This window comes from Pithys albifrons, chromosome 11 (genome assembly GCF_047495875.1).
Source record: "Pithys albifrons albifrons isolate INPA30051 chromosome 11, PitAlb_v1, whole genome shotgun sequence".
NCBI lineage: Eukaryota > Metazoa > Chordata > Aves > Passeriformes > Thamnophilidae > Pithys > Pithys albifrons.
In genome coordinates this window covers 22,638,808-22,648,063 of record NC_092468.1, presented here as the reverse complement: position 1 = coordinate 22,648,063, position 9,256 = coordinate 22,638,808, and the positions used below count along the sequence as shown (strand labels likewise).

Genomic DNA, 9,256 nt, shown 5'->3' with positions numbered 1-9,256 from the left:
CCAGAGAAGAGCAACGAGTCTGGAGAAGGGACTGGAGCACAAGTCCTATGGGGAGAGGCTGAGGGAGCTGGGGGTATTTAGCCTGGAGAAGAGGAGGCTCAGAGGTGACCTCAGCACTGTCTGGAACTCTCTGAAGGGAAGTTCTGGCCAGGTGGGGGTTGGTCTCTTCTCCCAGGCACTCAGCAATAGGACAAGGGGGCACAATGGGCTCAAGCTCTGCCAGGGGAAATTTATCTTGGAGATCAGAAAAAAATTCTTCACAGAGAGAGTGCTCAAGCATTGGAATGGGCTGCCCAGAGAGCGGGTGGATTCCCCATCCCTGTAGGTTTTAAACTGAGATTGGCTGTGGCACTGAGTGCCATGATCTGGTAAAGGGACTGGAGTTGGACCAAGAGTTGGACTTGATGATCTCGGGGGTCTTTTCCAACCCAATCCATTCTATGATTCTTCTGTTTGCTCCTGCTGTTTCAGCTCCTCACGACAGCCAAGTTGGTGCTGTCTCCTCGCAGCATGACCCCTCGGGAGCACATGAGGAAGATGTCTATCCTGGGGGAACAGGGAACACTGGAGGAAAAGCACCTGTACCGATTAGCAAGCGGCATGGCAGCAGGAGGTGAGCAGGGAGGAACCCACCCACATTTGTTTATAGGATTGCTAATTCCTCTACAATATGTAAAAACCAGTCAGCAAAAGGTTTGATGTCTTTAAAATGTATTTCAAATTTATCTTAGGGGTAACTGCAGAAACATTTCTCTTAAGGTAATTAATAGTTAAAAAGGGAGGCTCTTGGCATTCAGAATTTGTTTAAGAGATGCTGAACATCTGGAAGACAAGTCAAGGTCATACAAGAATTTAGCAACAAAAGCCACAGCTGTACATTATGATGTTCTGGCTCACCATTGTAGGTTCTTCTTTCTAGAGTTGCTGTTTCATGACAAGGCAGGTTACAGCTAATAATATTTTTCTAAAAATGAAACTATATTAGAAATTAAAGCTCTCAAGCAGATAACATTCAAGGCTTTTTTTTCCTATTTCATACTGAATTATTATTCATTATAAATTGTCCTTTTGTACACTTGACTGTGCACATCTTGGTTTATTTTTAATTCAGTTTGGTTGTATAAATTTACATTATTTAAAGTAGTTATGATGGCAGCAGAAACATATTTTTTAGTTGCTGCTATTTATAAAAAGTTTGATTTGCTAACTCATACTGAAAAGCTGGCACTTGAGAGGAAAAAAAAAACAAAACAAAAAACCAAAAACCAAAACATTATTTCTGGTAAACTTATGTATGTATGGCCAGACTTCACAGACAAAGACTTGGGAAGGGCTCTCCCCACGTGGGTGTGCCCTTCCAGCCTGCGCAGTGGAGTTTTTAGGTGAGGCTCAGCGTGCACAGAACTGGTCCCACTGTTTAAGTCCTGGGGTCCATCTGCCACGGCCGAGCGAGCTTGAACAGTGACAGGGAAGTCCTCGGGACTGTCACTGAGTATCCGAGATCTGATGGCATCGGATGTCAGGGAGGCTTTAACTGCCAGGGGACGGTCTCACTGAGAGTCAAACTCAGGTCCTTGGGATTCAGAGTCCAGAGTGCTCTCCTTTACACCACAGGAAGTAAAGTTATACTGCAGACAGAATGACTTACTAAGCGTGCTGACCTCAGAACTGTGCCTGCTTTGTGTCAGAGCTGCGGCAGCGGCAGGAGATGCTGATGAGGAACCAGCTGATGGCAGTAAACCCCCAGCTGATGGCGCCGGGCCAGCAGCGGGTACAGGCGATCCCCGCCCAGTTCGAGCCGCGACTGGTCGACAGGTACAGGGCACCGTCTCTCTATTACAGTCCTACACTCAGCTGTAACTGTGCTGCCCCTGAGCATGTACACATCTCTGATTATTCTTAACTAAACAACATCCTGTGTGTATCTGAATGTATTTGTTTTCCTCCCAGAGATCTGTTACCTTCCACTGAAATGATGGCCTCAGCTGACCCCAGACAAATCCACTTATCCTCCCACCTTGGACCCACAGTCCCACAGCACCCCAACATGCCAAACATATTGGCCAACCGAGTTTACCCAGGCCCAGGTAACGAGGCAGTGTCTGCATCCTGAAAAGTGGGATCAGGGAAGTGAGAGAGCAAACTGCACCTACTAGTTTTCCACTGAGTTACTGGTAGTGTCAATAACTTTTCTTTAGATAAACAGTCTCACTGAATGGAAACAGCCTGTCCACCAGAGAATCTAAACTGCACCAGCTTAGGTCTACAAACATCCATTTGGACTGAGATTGGATGTGGCACTGAGTGCCATGATCTGGTAAAGGGACTGGAGTTGGACCAAGGGTTGGACTTGATGATCTCGGGGGTCTTTTCCAACCCAATCCATTCTATGATTCTGTGATTTTAGCTTTTGTTAAATACACTGTTTTCAGAGTCATTTACATGTTTTTCTACTCTCCTTTTATTTTTCTAATTTGCAAACATTTTCATATCAGAAAAGAAGGCTGCAGTAAAACAAATGAGCCCAATCAACAACACTTTTACACTGCACTTAACTCTTGCTCTTGTATGAGCATTGGCTGCTTTATACTGATCATATTGTTTAATGATAATATCACAAGCCACCTTACTCATGTGGGGCGACTACAAGTCCTTTTAATAAGGTTAAAAATTACATGGCACAACTCCCAGGGGAAGGCTGCACATCACTCAGGTCATGCTGCACATAAATTTACATCTCATTTTATACAAAGGGATCTTATGGGCTCCTTCTTTGAGATGAGTGAATGAATTCTCAATGTCACAAAAGAAGAATTTCTGGCCTCAGCTTTTTTCCCTTCCTAATGTGGATCTTGAATAACAGATTCCCTCAAGAGGAAATGCAATTTAAAATTACAGGGTCTCCAGGCTGAAAACAGTCTTGAAGGAGCAGGTTTGCTTTGCTCAGCTGATGGTTATTATTTTCTGAGCAGTTATATGTACTTCAAAGTCTGAAGTCACCAACTAAAACCATCCTGCTGTCTCCTTCCTTTATGGATAACAGCAGATATTCCTAACTACAGATCTGATCCTGCAAACACCTAATGCTGGACTTCATGTTTCTTCTACATATTCCCAAAAAAGCAATGACTACAAATAGAATTAAAGTCATACCTGCTTCCTGTTGAAACCTTAAAAAGCTTTTTAAAGTGTCTCTGCATTGCTTTGGGTTTTGTTCATTTGCTTGAGGAAACAAGGGGATTTTAAATACTTATTATTTTCCTCTCCCTTTAAGGATACAGCTTTATACAACCAGAATCCATGGAAGCTGTGGCCAGAAGACAGGAACTGGTTCAAAAGCAAAATATTGCCAGGTAATCAATAGCAAGCTTTGCTCAGAGGTGCCTGCCAGGCAATTACTAAATTACACAATTTTTTATTTACAATTATTGAGATTCTTTTCAAATCATCCAGAGAACCAGAGGACTTTTGATTATATTTGAAGGCCTGAAGACACAAAACTTTCTGCTTGCCCCTATTTCACTTTTAGTCTTAAAATTATATAAGAAAAAAACCCAAACCCCTTAGCTTGGTTAAGGAAACAACCTCCAACCCCAGCCCTCTGGATCCAAACACCCTGAAGTTACAAAAATTCAGAAACAAATTCAAAGCTCAAGGCTGTAGGCTGTCACCCACAGCATTTTAATTACCTTTGTCTCTACCCCACCAGCATGGGCAGCTTTCCTAGTTTACCGAATAGTTTGAATATCAGGGTGATTATAGAAAGTCCATCTATTTGTTCTAGTTGGAGTGTAATCAGTAGCTGGTTCAGTAACCACCAGTACCCTCCCTGTCAGCCACACCATTTCCACAGCACAACTCTAAACTCAACCACTCCTGCCCTGGGCTGCAGCACAGGACTCAGAGTAGCAGCCCTCACACTGTGACACTGAGAGCAAAGAACAGGTAAATTATGAGTAGGCACCTGAAGAGAATTATGACAGAAGTGTTTTGAGCTTTTCAGTCAACACAGCTTGATTATTAGCTTGATTATTGAACTCCTCAGAGCACAAGATTTCCATCAGCAATGCATTTCCCTTAGCTGTTGCCACACGGAAAAAAACCCTGAGAAAAACAAGTGAAATAACTAGCAGCAAGCACAGCCATCACATACAGGCTCAGCCACATCAGAGTTAGTCCTACCTGTTCAGGCTCTTCCCTCAGTCCACCAAAGCCAGCAAAACCCCAAAATAAAACAACTCAGACTAAACTCAGGGTTTTTTCCATTATATTCACACTGTTTTCTGCAGCACAGTCACCTTTACAGCTGCCTTTGGTCCTTTCACCTGTTACAGAAATCAGGTGTTGACAACCCCTGCACTTGCTGCAGTTGTGCTGCTGAACAGCTGGGCTCAAATCCTTGTTCTCCAAGGGAGTCTGCCTCATACCAAAGCCCAGTGATCCCTGTCTGCTGGTCCTCAGAGGAACAGACTATCTTGTCTGGAGGAGTAGGCAGGAATGTAATGCTTTCTGCTGCTTGTCTCCACTTCAAGAGCTGTGTGGAAGTAATGACAATTGGGCAGGATGTACAAGGACATGATACACAGACAAAACACTTCCACTGGATCACTGAAAGCAGAAAATCAATAATTCAGAGACTCTTGCAAAGATGAAAAGAGGGCAGAGAAAAATCCCTGAATGGAGTGATCAACTAATTCCCCCTCAAACCAAAAATCTGAATAGATAACTTTTGCCTAAACTGTTTTCCCAAAAATTTTCCACTCTTCTAGAAGTCAGGCTCCCTCTGAACTGTTATCCCCACTGCAGTGTCAAGAAAGCTATCTTGGAGATCTTTAAAGTGCTTTACTTCACAGGCTCTCTTCCAAAGAAAGATGTAGAAACCCCATTGGAAGCTCCTCAAAGCTCCTCTAGAAGCTCTAGTTTTCTGTTTAATCACTAGCTTGGCTTCAGAAAAAGCTGATGCCAGGAAAAGTTGGTAGAGCAGAGACAAAAAGTACTCCTTGTATTCTCTGTTTCCCACTTGTAATCCCTCCTACCCACTACTCCAAGGGCAGGAAGCTGGCACAGACTCTGGACCACCAGCTTTATCCACAAGGAGGGAAATCAGTTGAACACTTACCACCCAGATCTCATCCTTTCACACTCTCAGAGCCATGCCCAGGTGCCATCCACTATGGAGTTACTCAAGGGACTTAGAATTAGCTCACTCTGAATGTCACACATTCCACAGGTAATGTAATTCTAGTTTTTATCATTTACAGTATCACTGGAATTTCGCAGTTTTCCCAAGTGAGCATCATCACTTAATAATGCCTGGATTGCCAATACACAAATAACACTTTTTTGTCTGAAATATTATCTAGAGGCAACACATGAAGACATATTTCCCTTTCTTTTAACTTACTGGCAGCACATTAAATACAGCCAGGTTTGCCATTCCATCTGCAGTTTGTGCCCTCACACACAGCAGTGCAGGGGAGAGACAAGACAGGCAGTACTTTTGCCTCTTCAATTCTCTGAGGTTTTGTCTGTGCTGAAAACAAAGCAATGATGGAGGAACTGAGCTGCTCTAACTGCTTGTGCTCTGTGTGTCTCTTAGAATGGAGATGGAGATGAGTGCTATTTTTCAGCAAAAAGAAATGGAGAAAGCCCATCGGAAGGGACTACTGGGCCTGGAAGCACCTTTCCTTTACCACGGGATGCCAGCCAGTCCCATTGCTTTCCGTGGCAGGCACAGGCTACCTGAAGGGCACCTTCCCAGTGACTTGTACGTTCATCGTGCTACCCTGGATGAAATCCATGGCAACTCCATGCTCATGGCAACCAGCCCATACCCACCAGTCACCACACTGCAAAGGGAGAGGGGACGCCGGCCAGGGAGAAGGGCTGGAAGCCACAAAACCGCGGATTGCAGTGCCAATGGCACAAAGAGCCAGGCTGAAGACAAAACCACAGACTCTGCTACAGCTGCAGTGGATGATGAGAAAGAAGACAAGAAAGAAATAGAGGTGGAGACACCAACCAAACATGATCAAAGCAAAAACTAGACAGAGCCATCTGCAGTTGCCAAAAACTGTAAAGAGTTTGAACGAGGCTTGAGAAAGAACTGTGCTACTCAGGAGATTTCTACTGAAACCAACAGCTGCAGCAACACAAACGAGAAGGAAGCCAATAGCTCCTGTGCTGCTTTTGATGACAAGTACATGTACCCTTCTGCAATCCCTTTCTCAGCATTTCCATATGGATTTCCAGTACCCAATAACCCATTGCTACCTTCAGGTTTGTCAGAACTTCAGATTACAGTTAGAGTGGCACGGTGATGTAATTTGTTTTTATTGATCTCGTCTCATTTTTAGAGAAGAGCAACAAGGCTGGTGAAGGGACTGGAGCACAAGTCCTGTGGGGAGAGGCTGAGGGAGCTGGGGGTGTTTAGCCTGGAGAAGAGGAGGCTCAGAGGTGACCTCAACACTGTCTAGAACTACCTGAAGGGAAGTTCTAGCCAGGTGGGGGGTGGTCACTTCTCCCAGGCACTCAGCAATAGGACAAGGGGGCACGATGAGCTCAAGCTCTGCCAGGGGAAATTTATCTTGGAGATCAGAAAAAAACTTCTTTGCAGATAGAGTGCTCAGGCATTGGAATGGGCTGCCCAGAGAGGGGGTGGATTCCCCATCCCTGGAGGTTTTTCAACTGAGCTTGGCCGTGGCACTGAGTGCCATGATCTGGTAAAGGGACTGGAGTTGGACCAAGGGTTGGACTTGATGATCTCAGAGGTCTTTTCCAACCCAATTAATTCTACGATTCTATTTCTTCCCCTGTTTTAAGTAAATTTTTCATATGGTAGAGTCATTGCAACTAAATGTAGAGTTCATATGCTGCAAACAGTAATAACTGCATTCAGTTCCTCCTTTAAAAAGGAGTATCAATACAAAGTAACAAAATTGCTGTATGAAATTGTGAGTTAGTCTCTCCCTACTGCCCATAACTCTACTACATGTGCTAACTCTCAGTAGGCACTGTGGATCAGCAAAGGCTTGGATCTATTCTACTGAAATATTAGTAAAATTAAAGTAACAATAAAGTCTAAGGAATCAAAAGCACTGGATAATGTACTCATTAAAGGAAATACTGTAGCATGATTTTTATATGTAATGACTGGTAGGAACAGTGCCAGCAGTAAGCAAAAAACAAGCCACCAAATAACCCCTCCAGGACCAGGTACTACTGACTGTCTGGTAATTTTGTACCTAGGACTCCTGTTTCTGTCTGTGATTACACACTCTTGTTAATATATTGGGTTCTGGAGAAGTGTAAAAATTCTTATGTTAACAATCATTTCCTCCTGATTTGCCAGCAAAATTCTATGAACACAACCTCTGTGTTTCCTCCTCCCAGGAGCACATGGCCTGATCCTGAATGGAGAAGACATTTCTTCCATTGAAGACATTCGCAAGTGGACTGTTGATGACGTGCACAACTTCATCGTCAGCCTCCCAGGCTGCTCAGATTATGCCCAGGTGATTGCAAACATTCATCACATTTTCAGGTTTTTAGGACCATCTAGATTTAAAGGTCATCAAACAAATGTAAATGAGAGAGGGTAACTTGTTGTCACAAAGTTACAAATATAATAATAGTTTCCATTGTGTAGTTAGGAAATAAATATGAAGATAAAACACTAAAATTATTATTCTCTCATTTTATTCTCTGTGTCTCAGGATTAAGCCTAAAAAATAACCAGTCTGTTTTAGCACACCATGATGTGTTTTATCATTTCATCAGATATTTAAAGACCATGCTATTGATGGAGAAACCCTCCCACTGTTAACAGAGGAACATCTCCTGGAAACAATGGGATTAAAACTCGGACCAGCACTAAAAATCCGCTCTCAGGTATGATCATTAAATGTATGCCCAAGTCACAGACACATGAAAGAGCCAGAAGCTGACAGCATGAAATTTTCCAAACTAAACCACATTTTTTTCACTGATAAGGTGACTACCATAATATTGGGAGAAAAGAAATTACTCCAGCATAATTTGCTTTTGCTTCTCTGTATGTTACCACAGCACACAGGGAGACACAAAGGAATAGGATCATACATTTTTCAGGGACAGGCTGTCCCTTGTGTTTACAGTTGTCTGCCCTCAATTTCATCCACTAATATCAACTCTGTGTGTGTTTCTGTTCTTGCCTGGTTCTTTAGCTTTTCTTTTCTCATTAAAACCACCTCCTGGCTGGCAGTTTGCCCTCCCTCTGTCCCGGGGGTGCTGCAGCTCCCAGGGAGCAGGAGGACCCTGCTGTCAGGCCCAGCACTCCCAAGATGAGTGCTGACAAGCTCCTTCCACAAACTGGGCCTAAAAGAATACTAGAGAGGGAAAATGGAACAGACTCTTTTTGCTTTTGCTAACCACTGATAACTCTTTGAGGTGGCTGGGATTCCTTGGATGTCCCTGGCATTGCTACATAGAGTCAACCTCGATGTTTAATGGCTTTAGCAGTATCTCAAGCAGCACTTGCTGCAATTGTGCCTTTGTCTTTAAAGGTGTCCCGACGTCTGGGAAATGTGTTCTACATGATGAATGTCCCCCTGCCCGTGCCGCTGCCTCCTGCTGCCGGGAAACCCTCGGAGCAGCCCCCTGACATGGCCTCCCCTCTGCACTGCAACAGCAGCGGTGACACGCTGGACAGTCCCTGCTCTCAGGACCCGGAAACCTCCCAAGCAGTGGAACAGATCCCTTCAGAAAGCAGGGAAAATCCATGTGACACAGCTGGATCTCAAGCTGACTTCCAGATGATGGCTTTCCAGAAAAGTTGAGTTAAATCCAGTAGACAACATATTTTTAATAATACAGGAACCTCTAGTTACAAAGTGTTTGAGAAGAAGCTACAGCCTGAAACCTCTGTATGGCTGAAGGAAATAAGCTGCCAGTGCAGCACGAGGAGTGTAGTATCTGAAAGGCATTAAAAATGCAACTGCATCTTAGTGCAATTACTTTCAAGTGCAATTCATTGAAAAGAATACCAGTACAGTTAGTAGGTAATTTAATTTTTCATTAAAGTCCAGTGTCATCACTGAAATCTATGAAGAGACTCAGAGTACACTGTCTGTCTTACACTGTGTTCCTGTGGGCTGCTAAGAAACTACATGGACAAGTCACAGCTTTCACACATAGCTTGCTTCTCTTCCTATTGAACAAAAGTTATAGCAAACATTTACATGGAATTCATTGGAAGAGTTTGGAATTACCTGCAGAA

The 9,256-nt window shown here is 43.7% G+C and overlaps 1 protein-coding gene across 1 annotated transcript; it reads left to right on the top strand.

Annotated features, from left to right (window-relative positions):
• The first annotated feature begins 510 nt into the window (after positions 1–510).
• Positions 511–8,816, top strand: SAMD7 (sterile alpha motif domain containing 7). The gene is given in 8 exon segments (XM_071566863.1): positions 511–613; positions 1,689–1,815; positions 1,951–2,087; positions 3,275–3,353; positions 5,600–6,279; positions 7,393–7,514; positions 7,780–7,890; positions 8,544–8,816. Coding segments are annotated over 8 exon segments (1,632 nt in total).
• The last annotated feature ends 440 nt before the right edge of the window (positions 8,817–9,256 follow it).